This window comes from Coturnix japonica, chromosome 2, assembly GCF_054131305.1.
Source record: "Coturnix japonica strain WE chromosome 2, WE-NBRP24, whole genome shotgun sequence".
In the NCBI taxonomy this organism is placed as follows: domain Eukaryota; kingdom Metazoa; phylum Chordata; class Aves; order Galliformes; family Phasianidae; genus Coturnix; species Coturnix japonica.
The window spans coordinates 64,428,132-64,453,782 of NC_140664.1; the positions used below are offsets into that span (position 1 = coordinate 64,428,132).

General features: G+C 46.1%; 1 protein-coding gene across 1 annotated transcript in view; it reads left to right on the forward strand.

Moving 5' to 3' along the window:
- Positions 1 to 12,200: 12,200 nt before the first annotated feature.
- Positions 12,201 to 25,651, forward strand: part of EEPD1 (endonuclease/exonuclease/phosphatase family domain containing 1) — a 52,069-nt gene continuing 38,618 nt past the window's right edge. Inside the window, exon 1 of the mRNA XM_085537686.1 lies at positions 12,201 to 13,323. Within this exon, the coding sequence (XP_085393812.1) occupies positions 12,470 to 13,323 (854 nt within the window). The 5' untranslated portion in view covers positions 12,201 to 12,469. The remainder of the gene's footprint in view (positions 13,324 to 25,651) is intronic.

Consider the following 25,651-nt stretch of genomic DNA (forward strand, 5'->3'; position numbering starts at 1 on the left):
ATCCTGTTGGCAGGGAAAGGGCAGCTACCAGCAATGACATTACAGTGGCTGCAGCCATTAGGGCTGCAAGCATTATCATCACTTTGTTTACTGCAGGGCAATGAGTTCTCCTGGTGTCAGGAGCACAGAGCCATTTTTTCCTTACTCACATAATAGCAGCCTCTGCTGCTCTCAAGCAGGGCTATCTGCAGCAGGATGGATGGCAGAGGAGCTGTCTGTGCTCAGAGCAACTCGTGAGGCAATCTCAGCAAGATGAGGAGCTCCAACCGACAGCCAGCACTGTGCCAGCTCATTAAGTGCTATGGGAAAACATCTAACAACATGAGATGCTAGATGCTTGCTGGCTTTTTTAAGCGTCAGGTTTTCCAGCTCAGCCCAGGCCATCTCTAATCAGTGGAGCTTTTAAGCCTCAGCTGTCAACAGCTTGCGAGCAGTTTCTGAGAGCAAAGCTAGGAACAGTTTGCAAAAGACTTTTAGTACAAATCAGGCTGAAATCAGGAGGAGGTAAATGTCTCATTTTGTTTTGGTGGTCTGATGGCTGTGTAGGCGCTGCTTTGCTGAGACAGAGACCAGCATGCCAAGAAACAGAGTTTTGTAGCCCTGTGTGGCTACAGAGGATCACGTCCCCAGCAGAGCTGCCCATGAGATGAAATGAGGCTTCACATTATTGATTCCCAAGATGGGAGCAATACAAGTCAGGGAGATGGGAAGCACTATGGAAAAGTTCCCATTAGAGCACATTGATAATTATGACATTCAGGAAACTTCTTGTTCACTTTGGATATTGGTTGGCTCAGTGAAGATAAGTGAGGATGGCGTATCTTATAGCTTCTCCTTTGGTGACAAGGTAAATAGGTGACTGTAACCCATCATGATGATATCTGATGCCCCTTGAGACTGTGTTGCTGAGTACGGTCAGGACTGCAGATGGAACTGTAAGAAGGAATATGGAAGAGTCAGCTGCCTGTGGCAGGAGCTTATCTAAAAGGTGAACTTTTAGATCAGAAATGTCTTCCACTTTTACTTTTTTTCCATATATTTCCCGTGCCTTCTGTCTAGAACTGGATTCTGGGAAACTGCCAGCATGGAGCATCACTGCAGTCCTTGGCTCTGACTCTGTGCCAGCCTTACAGTGAGGCAGCCTAAGCAGGAGTGGTATGGGCTTACCAGAAAGAAGACCGTGGCCTCCTGGTTTCCCCAGCTTTTCTTCTTGTCTTGCTTCATGGCAGAACCCTGTATTTCACCCTCTCCTATCACAAAGTCCCCAGCTCTGTGAAGAGAGTATCACAACAGAGGCTCATTGTACCTGTTGTCCAATTATGTCAGTCTGTAACAACAGCTCCAAGTGAACAAAAATAGCTTTGACAGAATGAATTATAATGCTCCGTTTTATGACTAATTACAGTGCCTTGGTGAGATGATAACTAAAAAGCTGTCACAGTTAAGACTACGTGACACCTTAGCTAACAGATATGAAACTAGGAGTCAGGGGTATCTCAGGTCTTTACCCACATTTGTTTCTGAATCAGGCTTTGCCAAATGCCCCTCCTGCCCTGCAATCTAAACTTGGAAGAGATTTAGCATGTTCCTATTTTCCCTGCTCTATCACGGCCAATTATCTATTTATTTTAATCCATATGTCTGGCAGTTCTTACTGCTTTTCATAACTGTGGCATAGACCATCTCCTCTGGAGGACACTACCAGCAACTGTTGCATGCATTGCTAGGCGTAAAAGGTGGAAGAGGACTTGCTGCAGCAAAAAAACCCCACATCTTAACTGTGCATGTAAGAGTACAAAACCAGAAAAGCCACTGAAACTGAGCACATGCTGTAAGATAAGCAGCTGTTTGAAAGCATTACTGCATGGAGAGTTATGTCTCGTCTAGGATAAGGTCTTCTAGTTTAGCTGGATGCACTCCGTGATCTAGAGTGACTTCATAGATGGAGAAAGGGAGGCTGCTGTATGGAAGGCCCCTCTGTGTGGAAGAAATAGATCAGACTTCTCCTCCTATGGACTGTTCTCCCTCAGGCTCTGCAGCATGACTATATGTGAGCAGCATACTGCATGAACGAGCATAGCTGAAGCTGTTGGTTGCTTGGTTCCCCTTCGTCATGGGACTATAGGGTGCCAACTTCCAGGGAGGTATTGCTATTTTAATTGCCCCTGCATTACTCAGTTGTACTTTGTTGTTTATCACACAGCAGGACACCATTATCCAGCGCCTTCGCTCCATTTGGTTGCGTCACCTCATCTAAAATTAAACTCGAAAATAAAACGAATATTATCCTATTTGTTAAGAAGCAAGTATTGAATAGAGGTTTTAGCTGAAGAGTTAGATGCTACAATTCGCTCTGACATAGTCAAGGATAGAAAATAAAAAGATAATAAGAAGCCTTCTCATAGCTAAGCTTTTTATCTGAGAAGCCTTACTGTATATAGCTTTATCTTATTAATATATTAATTCAAGAGTCAGGTGGTGAAGGATTCATGGCTTGGACATAAAATTGTGAGCAATTATTCAAGCGCAATAACCGCCCATGTCAAAAGCTATTGCAGTAATGTTTTGTTTTCATGTCCATGCAGAAATTCCAGTTTGTGGATATTGCTTTGGAAAATCCAAGAGCTGGCAGGGGAGGGTGATGAAGGAGGAAAATATTTTCTCTGATACACGCAGAATAAATGCAGTGTCTGGATGATGTATCTCAAAGCAAATAGTTCTTGACATTTTCTCTCCTGTCTGGCTTGACTTTATAGCATCATCTGCACATAACATATGCCATGGAATAGTTCCGGGGCTAAGGGAAAAACCTGAGACATATCAGGCTCTGTGACCAGACGCTTCATTTTATTCTCCAGGTTTTCAGTTTGAAAAAGAAGCTAATGGCACTTCCAGCTGCAACTAAGATGCTACAGAGAAAGACTTCCATAATGATTCTTGGTGCTTTGATTAGAAAGAAATTGTGGTGGTGGTAGGGATCCCAGCAGATGACTCTCATTCCTACACTATTACTTTACTGTGGCTCAGATCTGCTCCTTTGAATAGCATAGCAGTGCAAGAACCTCTGGGCATTTTGTTCCACGACCCAGGATCGTCTGTTTTTAGAGAAATACCTTCATTTTTACCTTCCCAAAGGATTTGCTTCCTGCACACCCTTTCCTGGAAGCACAGGGGATGTATGCAGTGAGTATGAATCTTGCTTTTAGTTGAAAATTAGAAGAGATGGCATGGCTTCTGTAAGATACAGTGACATCTCTAGCCCTTTCCAAAGATCCATCTTCCTCCGACCTGTTTGCCTCAGTCTTGTGGTCACTGCTCTGCTCTGCAAGCAGTCCTTCCTGGGGCTTAATGCATGATAATAACATGATAATAATAGCTATGTGGCTTAATGAACCAAGGAGCCAAGCACACACAGATTCTCTTAGAAGAGGAAGCACGATGAAGGTTGCTACAGCAGGCCAGAACATATATCTGTCCTCCCCATAAAATCCTGTAGCTTCTGCTCAGGTAGGTTCTAAGGGTAAATGGAATCTGTCTGATAGTTCCGAGACCTTAGAAGAACATGGTCAGTGTTACTTCCACTGCAGTTTTCATTGTCAAAAACATACCAAAGAACAAAAACAAATTGGAAAGAGCAGTTCAGCTTGATTCACCTCAGCTTGTTTAGAAAGGTGGTGGTGGGGCATTTATGATGGAACACACTAGATTTTTGTTTACTGCATAGCAAGAAAAGTGGAAATGGTTCTTCATCAGGAATCCAAGTCAGGCATTTGAACGTGCGTGCTTTGGATCTGTCTGAGTCCTGAAATTCTTTTTTCTCAGCCTTTTCCTGACATTTTTAGGCGTTAAATGTTAATGTAATTAAATGCTAATGTGACTTCAGCCTCTAACAAACACAGCATGCATTTTTCATGCTCAGAAAGCCTTGCAGAAGTGTGGGAGTTTACTTCTTTTCCTTCAGCTTCCTCAAGTTTTAGAATGTCTGTTTGCAAAAGGGATGCCAGGAAGCAGTCCTCGTGTACCCAGCCTGCAGCGTGGCCAGGAAAGTGCAGAAGAGCACAGCTATGGAACAAATGGTGGACACTTTAAAGCTGAAAACCTGGCCAGAGTGATGTATTGTATCACAGGGCTATCCTATCAATGCGATTAGTCATAATTTAATTATTTAATACAGATGCTACCAAACATAGTAACTACAAGCTAGGAAGAATTCACAGTTTCATCCAGTGTGGAGCAGAATTTTAATGTAATTTCAGTGTTTGAGGGTTTTTTCTTCTGAGTGATGGCAGACACCCTTCACTGTGCAAGATGGAGATCTATTCGCTTTACTTTTCTTATGCTCTGTGCTTCCAAATGGCAAAAAGGTGAAGCATCTCTAGAAGCAGAAGCAATCACTTAATTAATGTAGTATATTGTGCAATGACTGTGAGCCCACCACAGTATCAGTGCTCTGTCCTTAAAGTACGGGCAAAAGCGAGTTAAGGGAAAACATTCTTGTTGTCAAGGATGGTATTTCTTACAAAACAGATAACTGGAGATAAATCCTACTATAATCATTTGGACTCTTAAGCACACACATCCCTTCCCATAGCAATCATAACAATAAAATAACATCAATAACAAAGCCAACAAAATCAAAACCAAACAAACAAAAAAGGGAAATGAGACTACCAGCTCTACACCACCCAGTCCTTTATTGACTTCTCACAGTGGGGCTGGCTGCAGCTCACTAAGAACAGTACCAAGGCAACAAGTCCAAGACCACCATCTTGTAATAAACTGGAGAATATTCAAGGTCTAAGTTTAGTGTAGTTTAGTATCCCAGTTAAATCAAAGACATCCTTCAGCTAGATGACCAAGCACAGTTGAGGACAACTGAGTTTTCACCTGGCTCTTAATATCCTTCAGTAAGTTGGTGAAATGTTTCTACTGGGCAGAGTACCCCAAATTACTCCTGCCAGGATCTATGCTTTGGCAGAACCAAACTAAATTCAAAGCTTAAGAAAAGGGAAACTATAGCACCTTCCCTGCTCTGAGGGATTTCTTTCCTAACAGTTCTTTCATCATTTGTTCTTGTGATACAGAGTCATCATTGTGCCTTATACAATTACCAGCTTAATTCTAAAGGGAACTGGAAAATGTGTGTCACCTTATCTAAAAGCAGTGAGGACAAAAGAATACAGACTGAGCAAAACTCCCTCCCCGTTTCTCTTCAATCTACCGCAAAGATAGCAAGAGCCACTGAGTGACTGACTTTGGCAGAATTACCCCTTTGAAAGCCAGATGGTAATCAAGATCAATTGATGTGATGCCATTTAGTGCCTCTGCCAACTGTCAGTATACATGGCTGCCTATCTCAACCATGCCCCGTGAAGGCCACGTGCTGATACCTTTCCTCATGTTGGGCTACCTGCAGCAATCCAGCTACATACTCCTTCTAGATGAAGTTGGATTCAGTGAGGGCAATGCAGATGGCACATCCTCATACACAGCGTGTAATGGCAGGCTTGGGTCCAAAGACCTCATGGAGTTGAGTCAATAATCATCAGAAACCTGCAGGCCTCTACTGACACATAATCTCCACAGTGAAGTTCTCCAAAATAACTGGAGACCATACTGAGTTGTATTTTAACCTGCCTGTCTAAAAGCTTACTGTCCTGCGTTATTAGGAGTACCGCCTGTGAACAGAGACATGCAATGGGAGCAGATGGAGGAAACAAGAGCAAGTGATGCCTGGGTTTGCTGAAAATCAGACTCCCCACCCTGAGCAGCATGAAGGCTGTACTGCACCTAACCACAGCTGTGTGCTTAGTTTGGGTGACTCATACCTAGTTGATCTAGCAGTGTGATAGGTAAATCTCATCCAGTCCAAGTCAGCAACTGGCACCACTGGGATGGAACCTTAGTCAGCTTAAGCACAGTCACTCTCCCAACCATTTCTCTGATCTTATTATCCTTACTGAGTGTCCAGTCTTCCTCCTGCTCTATCCTAGGAGTCATGCATCCCCTGAGGTCACTGGGAAGGTGACTGTGTAGGAACACTGACACCTTGCAGCATCAGGAGACAGGAACTCCTGAATCATGGGAGGAGCACCCCGTGCACATAATTATCTGCGACTGTAAGTTAAAGGCAGACATGCTCCGTGACTAACAGAGGAAGAATGTGGCTAGTATACCAGGTGGCAAGGGTGTGTGTGTGACATGGCTCTCTGCAGGGTGAAATCAGAATTAATCAACTGCATGCTCTGGGACACCTGGGAGAAACATTTAAAGCTGGTTTCACGTTATGTACTGAGAGTGTTTTTCAAGCAGGAGGTGCTCAGAGCAATTCCTGATCCACAGCAAAGTCTGAGAATCTGCCCAAGGAAAAAACTAAGTCAAGTCTTGGCTACAAAAAGGGTTGTAGTGTGGATGTAACCTCTCTGGTAGTGTCATGCACTATAGAAAGAATGCTGTGATGTCCTATGTAATTTAAGCCCTTATTTAGTCAGCAAACTCCTCACCTTAAGCTACATTCATCAAGTTTTTGTTCAAGTTCAACAGCACTTCACAGTCCCTATGATTCCAGTTATGCTTTTTAAGAGTATACATTACTGGGCATAAGCAAGGACTAGGACCAGGCCTTAAAACATCAAGATCTTCAGGGCTGTACGATTTGTTTGGGGGAGCCACATGTTTTTTGTGACTGATACAGTATCTGGCAGCTCGTTAGTAATTCACCAGTTCTCCGTCACAGTGGCTCTAAGCATCATGTTTTTGGTGGTAATTGTGTCATCGCATAGCTATCTTCCTAATCATGTCAGCAGAATTAATGAGATCAGCTAGAAGCAACCTTTATTCTCTCCCCAGTAGGACACACTGATGATTCCTGTTTACACTGTGAGCCTCTCCTGCTGCATCTGTGGGCATAGATGCTGAAGACTGTTCTCCAGGCCTCTACCAAAGCTCATCTTGTCAATTCTGGAACATCCACATCATCTGTGAAAGCTGCTTTGAGATTTGATCCCACCTGCCACAGTCCTTGCAGGCCCTGCTGCTCGGTGCCACCTGCAACCTTTGTAAGTACACTGTCTTTCCTCTCAAGTCAGTTGACCTATCAAAGAAAACAGTGAGGCTGGTGAAGCCACCCTGATGTTTTTTTTCTTTTAAACATCTAATAGTCTTCCATGTACTTAAAATGATTGTTTATGCCACAGACTTTCTAGAGACCTAAGTTAGGTTCAGTAGGTCCTTCATTTCCTGATCAGTGCTGTCCAGCTCCAGGTGCTTGGGGACCTGCTCCTCCTAGTAACTCAGTATTGCTCAGCTCGGTTCCACATGCACTCTGCCACCAATTCCACCAGATGCTGCTGACTTGAGTACATCGGTCTTCTCTAAGTAGCCATCCTATAGAACCTGATTCTAGAGGAACACTTCTATATAGTCCTGCTTTCCTTGCTTCCTTTATGTCTACATTTGAACAAGCCTGACTTTCAGATAGAGTACTATACCAGTTAATTCTATCAACAGCATGGGTCCACACGCTCACATAAGTCAGCACGGCACCATCTTGAATCATTCCAGGCATCCTTCCTCTGTCTCTATAGGAATTAGATCAAACCTTAACAGAAGACATTGTAATGATCATGCAGCTAGGTGTCGCCTGTCCGGAAGGCTCCCCAGAGAAGTTCAAAGTCTGCTGGGAGTGGCTGAGGTCATGGAACCATTTTAATTGTTGGCGCAGAACTTGAAAAGCGAGAGACTTTCTCAAGAGAGATTTTCTCAAGGGATCTGTGCAGAGAATGGAAAAGATCCTCATGTAAGGAAGTTTTGCGTGAAAACTCTTACACAATGGATCTTCTGTTTCATAAACAAACAGCCTGATCCTGAGCAGAGCTATGGATTTGCACCGGGGCTTTGTCCTCTACAGATCTCACCTGAGACTCTGGGGCTAAGGAACAAAAAAGGATTTTACTTTGTGGGTGTTTTGTTTGGTCTATTTTTGCTTCTTAACAAACAGAAATTCACATATGTAGAGACAGAGGAAGCAAACAAATAAGTCTTAGCACAAGCAAACAACTTGGAGACCTGATTGCTCCTTACATACAAGGAAAATAAGGATAACCGAGTCCAATTTTTACCTCTGTGAATAGTTTCAGGATCTAAAGAACAGCTACAATAAGACATAGAGACTAAGCTGGTTTTATACTAAAAAAACAAACCTACCAGCAGAAAAAAAAAAAAAAAAACCCCAAAAAAACAACACCCCAAATAGCATAAGTTCTAAGTAATACATAAGGTTAATCAGAATTGCATTGCATGCTACATGGCTGCAGAATCACTTTCAGTGAAGGAGCTGTTTGTATGAGTTGACTAACTAGCACTCTTGAATCTCTTTGAAAAGGCAAAAGTAAACATAAAATGGATTTTGTTAAGCATGTTTTTTAAACTTGTTAACAATAAAACTAATGGTAATGTTTTAAGCCTTCATTTAGTAGATGGCAATCAAGTACCTACAGGTAATGAATAAATAATACATGATGCAAAATAATTTCTTCAGTGAAATAACAAAGTGATTGTGAGATAAGCTTCAATATTTATCATTATTTCTGGCATTAAATATGCTTAGCTCTTGAGATGCCTACAATCTCACCCACATTTTTTTTTTTCATGAAAATCCATTCTGGGAGGAATCACTGAAACCTTGCCCAGGGTGACAACTGAGACACCAAGCTTGCAAGTCAGTAGTTCTGACTCTCTCCCCTGCCAAAATCACAACAGGGTGATTTATGGACATTCTTTCAAGAGATCTGCCTTACTAGGCCTCCAAGAAAACATCAACTGTGATACAGGCCTACTGTATCCCTCACTGGGGAATGTCAGGAGATGCCACTCCGGGGAGCCTGGAGCAAGCCAGCTTCTGTGCACATGACCTTGGTGACTTGGCCTGGGGTGAAGGAAGGCCTACATTTTGAATTCTTTCCTGGCCCTATGACTCAGGGAATATCTGAGTAACTAGCAGTGCCACTTCGGATTTGGGGGATTGAGAAGCTAACTCCACTGCTGTCTAAGGAAAATGAGAATCATCTCCCAAGCTCTGTAGGATAACCTCTCTTATGCGTCTTTCTCTTGCTTCTCTTCAGGATGAGCTGCTCCACCATGCACTAATGGAAGAAAATGGTGCGCTAGTGGCTAAGAGCTCCTGTGGGAGGGAGAGATCTGGGTTTTAGACCCAACAGCTACCAAAAGGAAGGCCTAACTAAGGCATAAAGATGAGTCACTTCTGCTCACCCTTTTGGTGTAGTATTTCTGGAGGATGTGACACTCGTAACTTGGCAACACAGCATCCATGACATCACTTAATCTTTGTGCAACGTTTGGCAGCCATGTAAAATGCCTTACAAGAAAAAGAGCTCACACCATAGACACTGCATTTGTAAGAACATAACATTCATATGGCTATGTTATCTGCTACTCTGCTTGACATCCCCTCCCCAAGGATTTTATTGGAACATGGGCTTATTTCAAGCAGATTTGATAGAGAGGCTAAATGCCTCAAAATACCATGTTCCTACACTTGCTACAACAATTAATGGTCAAGTAGAACACAGACATCTGAGATAGCAACACTATAGAGAGACTGATGTATACTCAACATTAATATTTTACATCAGTAAATTAAGAGAGGAAAGAGCCATCAGAAATCAGACTTCCTAAATTCCATTGCCCCTGAAATTGCTAACTCCTACTTGTTAGTACTTGTCTCAGTAAGCTGCCTTCTGCCTCAGGCCCCTGTTACAAACGTTTCTGAGGACATTCTCTCGGAAGGAAACCAATTATTTTAATAACTCCTTTTAATAAAAATACAAACATTGCAGTTATTCAGTTTCCTCTTCAGGTCCTTTCCCATTAAGAGCCCAGTGTAGCAGGTCTGACAAAACACTCTCTGGGTGGCTTCCTGCCAGCACACAGCACTTGGTCACCTTTTCTTTCTCTGACAAGGAGACATGCAGGCAACTTCTACTTAGAACAGCCCAGGAACAGCCATGCACGTGGAATTTTTTTTTGAGTTCTGTGATGTGTGATTGCTATTAAGTGCCATGTCCCCGACTCCCAAGGGCTGTGTAAGCAAGAACTGGAAAAGGCACTATCACATGGCAGCTGCTGCTTGAGGACTGAAGGCATTGAGCAACGCTTCCTGGCCCCTTCTGTCCCTTATGAAAGTTTATTGGTTGAGCATCTCTGCAACATAGATAAGGCATCTTGGAAAATATCCTTCTGTCTCCCCTCCCTATGGAGGCCTGCTGAGGTGCTCCTCAGCCTGGCATCTTCAGTGCAGCAGAAGTCTATTTAGCTAGCACTGAGATTTTAATCCAGACCTGTCAAACAGCCAGCTTCTCAGTTCAGCAATAAGCTGCAGATCCTGAGGAATAAGCCACCCACAGCATTTTGGAGCCCTCCAACCTGGTTGGGCTGGAGGTTCAGGAAACCCAGCTCTGCAACCTCCTGTCACATGAGGTGTTAAGCAGCGCCGGGAGGCTCCCTGCCAGCCTGCAGCAGCAGGCCGTGATCAATCGCCGAGCCTGAGATTGGGTTGAAGATAAACCCTAACATCTACCTGATGAATTTCACAAGAGTCGTTTTCTGTTGCCTTCACTGGCTGTCAGTAATTTTTGCTATTGTTTTTTTTAAGTCATTTACTGGCTGCACCTCGTGGTTAGCTTTTTCATGCTAATGGATTGCCTAACACTGATGTCAAGCCAGCCAGCTCATCTCTTTTCTTTTAACCTTTTAAAATACAGACATCTTCACGTCTTTTAATGCTTTCCAGAAAATGTTAAAATGTGTCATAAGTTGACTCAGAGTTCAGCAAACTCCCTGCAACTTTCCTTGTCATCATATTGCCAAAAAGAAGCAGGTTAAAGGGCAAATGGAGTTGAATTTCCTTTACCTCCTTAGCACGGATTATACTCAATGCAGGGTGATGGGACACCCATTGCACCACTCTGTGCCCTGCTTCCTCATCAGCACTGCAGCTGTGTCCTGGCACTTAACTTGATGCTGCAAACTCAAAACATGCCAAGTAGCTGCTGACAATAGAAAGTGCTGGACAAGAGTGCTCTGTGTCATTTTCTTTCTGGAGATGCTTCTGCTTCTCTCCAAAGCGCAGAAAACCTGGAGCTGCCTGCAGGCACTGGGCACACCTTGAATGGATTTTGGCACTTTTCACCTTTGAAACTTATTTAATGAGCCTAAATCGATTCTAAGCAACCTATGGTAGAAAGCAGAAGACTGCATTCTCCATTGAGAGAACAGCTTGCGGAGCTATTAGTGTAATAACATTGCCTCACAAAGAATACTCATTTGAGTGGTTAATTGTTTCCAGCTCTGCGCTAGTATCATCCCAGCAGAATTAAGCTCAGCATGACTTCTGCTGTATTGGCCACTGTTATCACAGCTCACAGAGCACTTTCCAGCAGACGGGGAAGCATTTAATCACCTAAGCGAGCACTTTCACCGCTCCAGCAGTCAGCAAAGAGCCAATGCCCTAATGCAGCAAGTACCCATTCCAGTAAAGATCATTTGCTAACTCTATTGCTCGGCCAAAGAGAAGAGAAATGTGTGATCCGCAGCAAAATATCTAGTGCAGATGTCAAAGCTGCAGTGCCCGTGTGCAGTCTAAAAGCCTGGTGCAGCTCCATCATTCGTATCGCATTCCCCTTCTGTTCATCCAAGAAGCTGCACAAATTCAGCCTTTTATTTCAGGTGACCCCAGATAATCTTCATTAATTTAGAAAGGAAAATGCATGTTTAAGCCACTGTTGCAAGCTGCTTAATTTTAATGAGAGAGTCAATAATGAGCCTTCATGCTGAAAACACTTCACACACCGTTTTTTGACAGGGTGAAAGAAATGTACATGTACTGTCAGCACCTCAGTTTTCCTCCCCCTTCCTTTTAATTACACCCCCCGACGATGTGTAGGATTCATTGACACTGCAGTCAACACCGCACCCACCCCACGCAGTGACCTCGGTCCGGGCCCATTACACGGGCCCCACTCGCTCCTCGTCCCGGGCCACGGCCTCTCTCCGCTCCCCGGTCCGTGCAGGGGCTGTTCCCGCCCCGTCGGGCGGTGCAACGCGCTCGGCCCCGCCCGCCGGCCGAGGGGCGGGAGCTCGTACCGAACCACTACTCCCGCCGGCGGGGAGCGGGCTGCGCTGGGCGCCCGGGGCGGCAGCGGGGCTGGGCAGAACCGCGGGGGGACTGGGGCGGGTGTGGAAGCGGGGTGTGCCGGGCGCTTCTCCCCGCTGTCCGGTGAGCGCCTGCGGAGCGTTAGTGGCCCCCGGAGGAGGAGGAAGGACGGGTTACCGAGGGGCTGTCTGAGCGCGGTTTGCCTCTGTCCACAGGCAGCGGCGGTCGCCGCGGGGTCCATGAGGCCCGGGCTCACGGCTCGCCCCGGCTCCGGCAGCGCCCTGGTGCGGCGGTGAGATGGGGGGCAACCTGGGCTGCCACCGCTCCATCCCCCGGGACCCCGCCGACCTGTGCCACAGCCGCAAGTTCAGCGCGGCGTGCAACTTCAGCAACATCCTGGTCAACCAGGAGAGGCTCAACATCAACACGGCCACCGAGGAGGAGCTGATGACTCTGCCCGGGGTCACCCGAGTGGTGGCCCAGAACATCGTGGAGTACCGGGAGTACATCGGCGGCTTCAAGAAAGTGGAGGACTTGGCGCTGGTGAGCGGGGTGGGGGCGGCCAAGCTGGAGCAGGTGAAGTTCGAGATCTGTGTGAGCAGTAAGGGCAGCTCTGCGCAGCACTCGCCCAGCTCCCTGCGGAAGGACCTGGCCTCGGAGCACCACCTGTCCGCCACCAAGATCAACATCAACACGGCCACGCCGGCACAGCTCATGAGCATCCGCGGCATCACCGAGAAGATCGCCAACAGCATCGTGGACTACCGGAAGGAGCACGGGCCCTTCAAAAGTATCGAGGACCTGGTGAGGATGAACTGCATCAATTCTTCCTTCCTAGACAAAATCCGGCATCAGATTTTTGCGGAGAGGTCCCGACCCCCTTCAACGAACACCAATGGTGGCCTCAACTTCACAGCCAAGCCTCATCCCAGCCCCACTTCTCTCAGCCTCCAGAGCGAGGACTTGGATTTTCCCCCTGGGGGCCCAACCCAGATTATCTCCACTCGCCCCTCTGTGGAGATGTTTGGGGGGCTGAGGGATGGCAGACCTGTGCTGAGGGTGGCTACGTGGAACCTGCAGAGCTGCTCCATCGAGAAAGCCAACAACCCAGGTGTGCGGGAGGTCATCTGCATGACGCTGCTGGAGAACAGGTAAGAGGCAGCATTTGTCCTGTTGGACCGGCTTCCCTTGGGATCGTAGGTCAATACCTCTGGGCTTTAGGTGCTGTAGCGTCCCACTGTGATCCCTAGTACCTTCCCGTTTTCCATTCCCACTCCTTGTGGTGGATCCCTCATTGAGTCCTGATGCTTTGGGTATGGGGATTGTCACTTGGTAAAGTTACTGAACTCCTTGACAAATGGTGAGCTGCCCAGTTAAGTGCCGGTGTATTAATGCTTATTGGTTTTGGCTGGTCACAGTGAGCCAGTTAGGGCTTGTTGCCATGATCAAGGATTGGTTCTCCAGAAGGTGAGAGCCTTTGGAAAAAGTCACAGACTTTGTTACTGAAAGCAAAAAAAAAGCTTTGCTTGGGGCTGTGACCTCCTTAACCTCAGTGTTTGGGATGCAGTCTGCTCTGCCTTGTGGGTACTCCTCATTAGGGGGGGGATTAAAAGACTTCAGAACATGCAGGATGGCTTGGGCTGTGTAACGAGCATGGAATGCCAAAGCTCATCTCATGAGGGTGACACATTTCAATAATGAACAAGCAGTCGCTGAGTATTTGCTATGCTGGAGGAGCTGCTCATCTGCAGGAGCACGTAGTGTGGGGCAGTAACCTGGACTGTCCCTGTGCCGTGTTAATATGATCAGCTGCTGGGAATCTTCATCTGCTGGGCAGGGCTGAAACCCTGCTGCCGGCAGCCAGCCAGCCCAGACTTCACTGGGTTTAGAGTCACCAGCTAAGATCTGTTTGCAGTGTGGTCAGTGGCCAAGCAGACCTTTGAAACAAACTAGGCTGGTACTTGTGTTTCACGGCTGCAAAGCCAGGAGTGGTTTTTTTGTAAGGTAATTACACAGCAGTGCTAGGGTGTCACTTTTCCAAAGAACTTTGTTGTCGAACTCCCTGTAAGAATGCAGGGAGGATTTTGCTGTAATTTTGCCCTCTCCTTTTCACATGTTAAATCTGTCCCAGCTTATCTGTTGTCCAGTTTGTGGCACTGGCAAACTTGCTTTTCTCTCTCCGACTTCTGTTCAGAATCCCAGCTGGAAATTAGTAGGGTGACTCTCAGACTTCTAAATATGAGATTATGATGGGGAAAGGAAATGCTGACAAACTGTTATGCTTGGTGGTGCCAAGAGCCCTTTCCTTCCCTGGAGCTGAGCTGCCATGCTGAATGATGGCTGTTGTCCATGTGGTCACAGAGGTCAGGCACACTGGAAAGATGGTAACAGTAACCCGGTGTTGTGGTACAGTGTCCCCAGTCAGGGACACCTCTCATCTGTGCTGCTTTCTTCCTGCTTGCTATATGGTATGGGGGCACTCGATGCTCCAGCACAGGAAACGTCCATCAGCCTCCAGCCACGACAACACAGAAGCCAAAATGGAGCTGGGAGTCCAGCGAGGAGCAGTTCGATGTTGCACTTTCAGCTTTCAATGGCTGTTCTGCTAATTCAGACACCCCACAGCTTCCCCTTCCAGTTGTGCTGGCTGGGGTGGTCCTGGAGGTGAGGTCTTATGGAGCTGGGTGTCAAGGGCAGGTATTGCTGCTGGGGAGCATCCATCTCTTCATCCTTCGGTCTTAGTTGGGTTCCAGTTCTAAATATTGGAAAAAAAAAAGTCCCTCTGGTGATTTCTACTCATTTATTTATATATATATAGCCTCCTCTGGTGAAGCGTTAACTGCCCCTCACTTCTGCTTCTTCAGCAGTACTGGGGAAGAAGCACAACCTGACACAATACATCTATTGAAAAGGACAGAGAAAGTGGCTTACAACGTAAGCCTGTGTTGGCCCAAGCTGCACACTGTGCCCGCAGAGTGTGATCACAACAGTTTTGTTTCTTAATTTAGCCTGCACGTCCCTTTCTTTCTATCCAGTGTAACCAAGCAGGTACTTGACTGTACTCAGTGGTGTAAATGCTCTCTCAAACCCTGAAAGAGTTCGATACAAGTAGTTTTTTCTTCCTGTTCCATTTAATTGCACAAATACGCACGGTACAATTGTTCTCAGTACTTGACCACGCTCCTGATAAGCTGGAAAGAAAAGAGTGAGTGATGTACATCCACAGATAGGCCTGTGAAACCTTCCTGGGAAAGTAAATGTGGGAACAGAAAAATCAACACAATGCAGGAAAACAAAGTATGCACTGGTAAAAGTTTTACTCAGCACCTCAGGGAGCAGCTGGAAGGAATTTCCTCTTGCTTGTGCTGTGTTGCTGAGATCCATGGAGCTTTGCTACTGTAAGAGGCTTTGCTGAGATTGGAAGCAGCCTCCCATGCATGTGAAGTCCATGGTCCCCTAGCTACAGACCCTGGAAGCTGATAAAATAGCCTGCAAACTAATCTTTGCCCTGGTGAATTGCCTCCAGTTGATAATTGGCAGGGAAAACTCATCTTTTGCTACTTTAGTTAGGAACACAGTGGTGCTGCACAGGGCTTCCTAGTGCTTTGGCCCAACACAATCAGTGTGCTACACAAGGTGTGTGCTTAAGGTGAGCGGTGGATGGTCATAGCTGGGAACTTCAGCAGCAAGCTTTTCCTGATTGATCTGTTGTCTGTTTAGCCTGACAGCTTAGCTGGGAAGTGTTGCCTGTTTGCTAAGGCACTTGGCCATCCGCACGTACCTAAGTCATGCAGCCCTATGTGGTCTCAGGGGCTGCTTGGTGGCAGCGTGGCTCCTGTGTGACAGCCTGCAATGGGAAAGATTGCTGCTCATTTCCAGGTGAGGCTGGAAGATGAGGCTTTCTTCAAGCTCTGGGCAGTTTTGCACTGAAAGAACGGTGTTGCACTAAAGGAAAGAAAGAGTGCCCTCGTTTATTTAAGACAAACAACCCTTCCTCCCCCCCCCCAAAAAAAGGATAAAAAAGCAAGAAAAGGTCAAACTTCACATGGAGTAATCTGCTGAACGAGGGGAACAAATACTCCACGCATTCCCCAAAGTGCTAAATTTCTTAAGAATAGCAGCAAGAGGAATGTGTACCAAATCAGTAAGTATGACTACTACTGCAAAGCTATTTTGAAATGCATCACTGCAGTGCAAAAATAGAGAAATACAGCCCTGCCCTCACCCCCTTTCTTACATTACAAGGATCTATGTTTATGACTGTTTGGAGTGGAGGAATGAGGTATTTTCATTCAGAGGACTGGAGAATAATTTTAGAAGACATTAACGCGATGAACATGGAGGCGAGCATGACAAATTGGATTAAAGTATCAAATGTGGGGGAAATTGTCCAAACTCACGCTGTTTCTTGCAGGTGTGGTACAGCAAACCTGGAACTTGCTTGAAGCAGGGGCAGAGCTGGCCTTCCTTGCTCTTAGCAACCCTTGGGTTGAGGAAATGTCATTGACAGTTTATACTCGCCTCAGGAAGGTGTAGTGTTAGAATGGCATGATCGTAATGGACTATTGAGGTCAAATAAAATGCAATGAGATTCCTCATGGGGAGAGTGAGAAGCCCCAGAGAAGATATTTTCTCTGGCTGAGGTCAGGAGAGGAGCAGGAGGGTTATCCCCTTACATCAGCTCTGCACTGGGGGCGGGGGGGAAGATCTCTTTCCATTCTCAGTCTGCGCCTGCCTCAGGCCTGTCCCTCCTGGCTGTTCAGATTGAGCCTTAGGAAAAGGATCTTCACCACAGTGTGTTTGGGCTCTGGGAATAGAATCCCCAGAGCAGCGGTCATAGCCCCAGGCTGCTGGAGCTCAGGAATGTTTGAACAACGCTCTCAGACACAGGATTCGAACTTCGGGTGGCTCTGTGTGGAGCCAGGAGCTGGGCACTGAGATCCTTGTGGGTCCCTTTGAACTTGGGATATTCTGTGATTCTTAGTTCTATCACCTGAACTCGTGATAGCCATGATATCCATGACTGCTGTGCAGCTCATACGTGCCAGGAGCACCTGCTGTGTGACTGCAGCACGAAACATGACACAGGTCCATGCAGCGCCAGCTGATGCACAGAGCATGCTAGAGGTGCATCCTCTAGTTTAATTGCTTACTTGAAAGCATGCTGGTAGCCAAGGGGCAGCAATTAGCTGTGCACGTTTCCCAGCACGTTTTCTGGGGGAGGTTTTCCAACTGGTTTATGTTGTACTTCTTAATACTGAGCGGGAACCTTTTGAAGACCTTTTCTTATTTTTTTTAATTGTAGTCATGCTTGTCAACTCAACAAATGCAAGTTGACAGAATCTGAAAGGAAAGCTGATTTGATTTTATCTTAATAATAAAAAAAACGCATATAGGAGGAAGATGGTGGAGCATCATGGTGCTCGTTCTTGGATTCATGTTGTATGGAGCACAGCTCTTGTTCCTTCTTATCACAGTTAGCGCTTTCTGATACAGAAAGGATCTGCAGTAAAGCCTTAACACGCGCTGCACTGATTGCTGTAGAGTAACAAATACAGGGTAGCAATGCAAGGTTTGTACTTGCAGCAGTTTCTCTTTTGGCTCCATTTCCCTGAGGGTTGGTGTCTGTGTTTCCCTTGTGGAGCACATCAGCCCCCTGCCCCCAGCTCTGTGATCAGCTGGCCATTTTCAGTTTGGCTTCATGCAGTCAGAATGATGGGAGGGGAACCTGTCTCCATATACACAACTTTGCTTCTGCTGGCACCGGGGTCTGGTAGCAGCAGCAATGGCCATACCTGCATGCCCTGGAGACTCTGCATTGGGCTGCCTTTATAACTTCTCTCTGTTACCCTGACTCTCAGTGACCCAGCAGAGTCCCAACGTATCACTGCTCCATGTCTCTCTTTCTGGGTCTGTTTGGTTTTCCCCTATCAGGCTAATGCCGTGCTGGGGCCCTGCCAAGAATAATTCCCCTGCAATAAAAGAGCAGGAAAGAGGCCTGACTCAAATAACTTGGCTGTGCTAATAAGTCTTAAACTGCATAAGAACAAATACACCCTCCCCTCCTTATGTAATGTGTAGGAAATCCTGCCTCCTGCTACCTCAGGAAAAAAAATGTGAGAATTACGGAGTTTTTTAGATGGTATCTGCTAGGGGTACTTTGCAAAGTGTATTAATTTTCCCTTTCTGATACTTCTGAAGATGAAAATAATGGTGTGGCAGTATGGGGGGTTGGTGTGGTTGTTGTTATTCTGTCCCCCACCTATATGAGCTTAGCAGGGTCACTTTTAAATGGTGATCTGTGCATTTGCTTTACTTCCATGACTGAGCATCTGAATGCATTCCTTGAGCATCTGTGCAGCTGTATCTGAGCAGCTACTTTTGCCAGTATACCCCCTTTAAAGATAAGAACGTGGTTGGAGGAGTGGTGTAGCTAAAGGTCAGTTCATCAATGTAAAATAAAACCCAACTTTCTCCTGTCTTTTACTCTAATCTTCCTGTGCTGCTGCAGTTTGTCCCATAAAGCCTGACTAGAATGGGATAGATCGGAGAGGCAGCATTTACTTTAGATGTATAACATTTCCAACATGCATACTTGATACATCTGGCATCACTTAATGTCTGCATAGTTTCACTCCATGCCTTCGGGGCTTTGCTGCCTGTTTGTTGCATGGCAGTGGATTCAAGTTACGGATTGCAGGTACTTCAGTAAAGCAGAGCTGCCAAATTACTCCTGCAGATTGTGCAGGGCTTGCTGTATCCCACACAGCAAACATCCAATGGATCGGCTGATTCGTGGCAGTCGATCAGCACCCGATGTTCTGCTGCCTGCTTCAGGGCCCACGGGGCTGTGACCTCATCCTGCTCAGCTTTTTAGAGATGTTGTGTTGCCCGGCCCAGCCACAGGAAGCGGAATAGTGCCAATGTGCAGGGCTGCATCCTGTAAGAAGAAATCTAGATCGCTCTCTGACTCTACTGCAGTTTTGGAGCTCATAGCATAGCCTCAGGAGCAGTGGTTTTGTAGCTTCGGCTTAAAAAGAGCAACAGGAATGCTCCTGAAGGCTAAAGATGCTGCTGCCGTTGTCTCACCAGGAAAAGGGGGCCAAAAACAAGGCTGTTAAATACTGCAGCTCTGTGGGACTGTGTGGGTGGAATCCTGCTCAGCCCTGCCCAGGCAGGGGAAGACTGTCTCTGTGTGGGCCATTTCCAGCTGCATGAGGCTGGGGTGTTCTGAGGACGCTGGTTCTAGGGCTTCAACTGCACTCTTCCTGCTGCTGGAGCTCAGTTCTCCTGCAAGGAGGGCCCTGCAGCTCTAGCCTGCAATTAGCACTGCGTAGAGTTGCTGGGAGCCCTGCCCAAACAATGATCTCCAAGCTCAGCCAGATGAGCAGGGAGAAGTTGATAGGACACAGATTATAGCGTGTCTATTACTTATTTTTAAGTGGCATTGTTCTTGGTGGCAGTGCAGGTGTGAGCTGACATGCTAAGGCACAGCGTCACCGTGAAATAATTACTACAGGCTGCAGTCATTTCTCAGTGCTTTTGTGTGGTAGGGTGATGGAGAGGAGAACTGTGGCACAGCATTAATAATGGTGGTTAAAAATAGGAGTGCAGTAGCTTCTTTGTTTCCACAATCTTTAATTTTTATATTTTTTTTTCACAAGAGGAAATGGTGCCAGCTGGGATTCAAGCACGAATCCATTGCAGGATGATGCTGCTGGTGATAGAGCATCCAAGTGCTTGGTGGCTGCAGAGAGCTCCTAAGTCCCATGCCAGAGGTGGGGATGGCTTCCCCTTGCCCAGGGCTCGCCCTCTCCTCCCACCTGTCTCCTGGGCAGCACATCCACTCTTTGCTCCAGACTGGTGTTGCTTTCAGACATAACAAGTATCATAAAGTAGCTGGAAGAATGAGTGCTGCTGACCTCATTTCCATCCTCACAGTGGGGAGGTTTTAAGGGCTGGAGCAAGACTTCAGCCCTGCACTATTATTTCCACTATTGGTGGAAATAATACCATTAGAGGCTGATAATGAAGAGATTACTGGAAAAAGCGATTGTGCTGACTGCGCCCCATGTGTGGCGTTCTTCAGGGATTCGTGTTGGGTCTGGTGTTGTTTAACATTTTCGTAGGTGACATGGACAGTGGGATTGTGTGCATCCTCAGCAAGTTTTCAGGTGACACCAAGCTGAGTGGTGCAGTTGATGCTATCCAGAGAGACTGGGATAAGCTTGAGATGTGGGCCCGTGCCAACCTCATGAAGTTCAACAAGGCCAAGTGCAAGGTCCTACAACTAGGTTAGGGCAATCCCAAGCACAGATACAGGTTGGGTGGAGAATGGCTAAGAGCAGCCCTGAGGAGAAGGATTTGAAGGCGTAGGTTGATGAAAGACTCAATATGAGCCAGCAGTATGCTCTTGCAGCCCAGAACATCAATTGTGTGCGTGGCTGCATCAAGAGAAGTGTGACCAGCAGGTTGAGGGTGGTAATTCTGCTTTTCTAATCTGCTCTTGTGAGATGTCACCTGGAGAACTGCATCCCCCAACACAAAAAGGAGTGGGTTGTTGGAGTGGGTCCAGAGGAGGGCCACAAGGAAGGCTGGAGTACCTTCCCTATGAGAACAGTCTGAGAGAGCTGCGGCTGCTCAGCCTGGAGAAGGCTTCAGGAGGACCTTATAGCGGCCTTTCAGCACCTGAAGGGGGCCTGCAGGAAAACTGGGGAGAGACTTTTTATAAAGGCAGATAGTTTTAAACTGGAAGAGGGTAGATTTAGACAGAGAGAAGAAGCTCTTTACCGTGAGGGTGATATGACACTGGAACAGATTGCCCAGCAAGGCTGTAGATGCCCCCTCCCTGAAAGCATTCAAGTCCAGGCTGGATGGGGCTTTGAGCAACAGGGTCTAGTGGGAGATGTCCCTGCTTATAGCAGGGCAGTTGGAACTAGGTGATCTTAATGGTCCCCTCCAACCCAAACCATTCTGTGATTCTATAATCTGTTGCACTGACCATCTGTGTGAAATAGCACGATTGTGCAGGGACACCCAGCTCTATTCTGAATAATTCAGGTGAGTATCAGAGCAAGGATCTCTTAGCTATTCCAATGCTCCAGCTGAGCTAATTGACCTTGTTTCCATTCATGGCTCTCCCCAGGAGCTGGCTGGTGAGGCAGCTGGGCTGTTTGCAGCATCCAACCAGCTTGCCTGGAATGGGTCTGTCTTGGCTCTGTGTCTGGGGTGCTGAGTCTGGCACATGGTGCAATAATGCCCTTCTGCTTGTTTGGGGGCAAGTCCTGCCAGATAATGCTATTCCTGGGTATCGTTCTTGCCTTAGATTTAAGGGGAAAAGAAGTATTTGGAAATATTTCTTCTTTCCATTTTCCCTTCTTCACAGTGTTTCAGGTGAAGTTGTCTTAGCTACCCTACACGTTTAGCTAAAGCAGCTGTCCAGCAGCTGAGCTGCTTTGTAATGGCTAATTGAACAGCTAATTAATCAGCAAGGATTTTGTTCTGTGGTGTAGTGGCAGGCTTCCTGCCCTGAATCCCTTGCACTCCACTATGCTGCTAGTCATGCAAAAATGATATGCCCTTCCTTTGCTTAACAAAGGCGAAAAAGCAAGAACCTGTCTCGGATACAGGATAAAGAAGCTGTTGCTTTTGTTTCCAGAGTTGACTCCTTTTTATTTATAGCTCCGTTTTTCCCCACTTCTCCCTTGTTGGTCTGTTTAGCAAGTGCTTGTGGTCACAGAAAGCGCACGCTGTCCTGCTCCAGTGATGTTTCTGCAGCATTGCTCACAGTGACTGGCGGTCAGTGACCTCTCTGGGGTTTGGCTGGTGTCAGTGTTAGCCAGCTTTCTGCTGAACTAGTGCTGATCTGCTGTTGAATGCACAGTAGACATTAATTTAGGGTGCCTGTTTTGGTCTCTGTATACATCCTCTTTAAGCAAATAAGACCAAGTTCACCTCTAGCTTCATGCCACTGAACTGCAGAATGCTATGCCAGAAATGATTCTAATTTGATACTAAAAATTAGCTGTAAGATGTTTGAATTTGTTGCTTTTCTGCACAAAAAGGAAGTTCTATGGCTTTGCTGCTGAACCTTTACAGCACGTAAAGTTGACTGCCTTATTCCTCTTCTGCAACCTTTATACAAGCCAGTCTGAGTTACCCTGTGCTTTTGGTAACAACAGCAGTGCAATTTTTGCTGACGGTCTACACGTTTTCCTGCTGCTCCTTTGTCCTCCTCCTTGCCTTATCTCTCACAGTGTTTAAATTCCCGGTTCATGATCGATGTGGCCCAAACTACGTACTGCCAGCTGTCCTCTGCACTGGCCTCCCCAAGGCAAACAGTGTATTGAGCAACAAGCAGGATGGCATCACACCTTCACTTTCTGCAGCAGAACAGGATGAGTGAGGTATGAGCAAAAGCACTGGGGGCCAGGGCTGTACAGAGGGACCTGAATCCAGCTAGTGGAAACTTGGGGTTGGATTAAGATGTGAGCTGTGGGGGGGATGAATAGGTCGGTGCTGCTGGCAGGCAGCTTGGCCTTGTTTCCAATATATCTTTATCAAGAGATCCCTCTGAAGTTACTCATTGGTTACAAAAGAAAAATAATCTCAATTGCGTGTTTTAATCACTTCTAATTTCTCTGGTGGAAAGTATTAGCACAGGAAAGGAAACTGTGGTCTAAGGGACAGAATAGAAGTTCTGGGACAGAGCAGTCCTCTGTCAGCAGCTGATGGATTTAATAGATATTTGGACAACATCCACACAGAGCACTCGAGTGTAAAAATGATGGAAAAAACACCTGTAGATGAAGGTTGAAGCGCTCAAGCAAAAGCCCCATCTAAGCATGTGATGTTTCCCTTTTCTTTTTTTAAACTGAGAACGCTGTGGGTTGGCTCGCTTCACCTTTTGCTGCAGGGAGCTTTCAGACCCATTTCATTTTTGACTTTTTTCTTCATAGAGTCGTAGAATCATTAAGATTGGAAAAGACCGCTAAGATCATCAAGTCCAACTGTCGTTCCTTCCCCACCATGCCCACTAACTGTGTCCCTCAGTGCCACATCTACATGTTTCTTGAACACTTCCCAGGGGTGGTGATTCCACTGCTTCCCTGGGCAGCCTTTTTGTTTGTTTATTTAGAATACAGCTGCATTTTTGAGCTCTAAAACGCACATCCGTGCACCCAAACTGGGCAAAATACAAGTGAAAATAAGATACACAGTAATCTGTCCTCTGAGTTTCTGGAAGTTGAAATGAAATCGCCTCTATCTTGGACTGACTGTCAGACTTGCTCTTTTAACCTGAATGTGCCTCCTTCCTCACCCTCTCTCTTGTCCTACTGAACTAAAGCCATGTCACTGGTTTTGCCTGCCTCTTAAATTGCCTTGCCACACCTTGAGTGCTTCCAGCTAGTCCAATTGCATTTTGATTGAGCCTTTGCTCTCAAGCCATTAGGCCTGAATTGTGATATCACCCACCTGTCTCCGAGGCCAAGGACTTTCAGTTTCCTTTGATCATCTGTGGTATTTCCCTCAAATCACTCTAATCTGCTTTCTGTTCCAACATATGCTGCAGTATTTCTGTCTCCTCTGCTGAAGCCTCTGCCCAGGCAGGTTGAAAATCAGAACCTTCAGAGATAGTTCAAGTTTCAGGCAAAACCTGATTGAAAATTGTGGCCTTGCCTTGTATTCCGGAGAAGGAAATAGAGGAGGCTCCTGGACCAGTGCTCTAGGGGAAAAAAGGCCTTATGTTTTTGATTTCTATTCCTCAGATAGGCTTAAGGCTTCAAAGAAAAAGGCCTTGTTAACTTCCTGATGTGCTGGACATGGAATTATATTTAACTTGCAATAGTGCTTGTTTAAAAGAAACTAGTATGTACATTAGGAGCTTAACAGCACATTAACTGCCCCATCTGTATCTTACTGCCTTAAAGATAGTGCCCAGAAACACCAGCTCCAGGGGTAAAGCCTGATGAATAGATATCAGAACTACCTTCTTGTTTAGTAGCTCTCCAACACAGAATGCTTAAGCATGTCAACATAAATAGAAAGTACTGAAAGAATCTCAGCTCTGTCAGTGTGGAGTCATTTGTCTTCACTGTGTAGATATGGCTTGGTTTGGCTTCGGTATTTGTGGAAGTTAAGTGTGAGTTGTCCATACAAAACTCTGTGTAGCTTAGTTTTAGAAGGACTTGATGGTGCATTTTAAGGGACTGCTTGGAACCTAGAGGCAGAGCAGCTAAATGAGAACCATCCCAGTTGGTGTGTGTGTGTTTTTCATCGGGAATGTCAATTGATAGCTTGAAAACTTCTTCTGGAGGCCTGCCAGTTGTCTATACTGTCATTTTTCTTGTTGCTTGTTTGTTTCGGATTTTTATTTCCCGTTCCTGTAATTTTGTGCCCTGTGATACAGAGTAATCATATCCTAATATTAAGCAAACATTGTCCATAAACTTTGCACATGTATTTATTTACTACAGGGCAATATAATGTTGTCTGGGGGCAAAGGTCTTGTACTGGCTTCAGTTCAGCGTCCTGAGATGGCACCGAGGCTGTCGCTTCTGTTTTTATTACTTCTGGTGTTCAGCTCAAGTTTTGCCTGCCAGGTCTGCTCCTCAAAACTGAATTGCTTCTGAAAATGCTGCCAAATCCCAGAGCGCTGTCTCTTGTGAAATAAGAGATACTTTGAGTGATCTGGAAACGTGGAAATAGTGGTAACATGGGACTGGTAGAAGTCGTTGAGACTGGTAAAGGTGAGCAAACCCAGCAAGAAGAGTGTGGAAAGCACATGCAGCTCCTCCTGTGCAGGCTGCTGTGCTTGCCTCAGTGAGGAGCAGGGTTGAGGAATGGAGGTGGTTGGCAGCTGCAGCAAGTGCTGTCCAGCCAGCAGCGGCACTTCACTCCCACTGCTGAAGTAATTGGGTGCTAATGGAGAATTATTGAACATCTCTTCATCTCAGTGCCACCTGAACTCCAGCAGGGAAACAAATTGAACCTGACAAATGCTGCCTAATGACACATCTTTCTGCAGCTTGCTTATTCCCTCCCTCCATCCTCCCGTCTGCTGCGGATCATCAAATGCTTCTGCCTGTTTCCTTACTGCGCTGTGTTTTCATCCTGCTTTCCATACTGTTGCTTTGCCTTAGGAATGTGATGCACGGCAATCTCAATGTTGTAGTACTGTGTTATTGCCTGTAGATATTAAATTATGAGCTGGATTGTTTTTACTCGTCGGTTTTATGGCACAACTTTGGGAGGAAGTCATGATAACACAACTGGCACAAATCACACATCTTCAAATAAGCTGAAGTGGGATCTGCGGAGCAGTGATTAGTTTATCCTCAGACTAATGTAGAAGTGGGAATGACGTCGTTGTAAAGTGGTTATAATTTCCGCTTCATGTACTTTGTAGACCCACAGGTGTGTAAGTAGCACTGAGAAAAACCACCAGAGATGTGTTTGTGTTGCTTTAGGCCCACTATT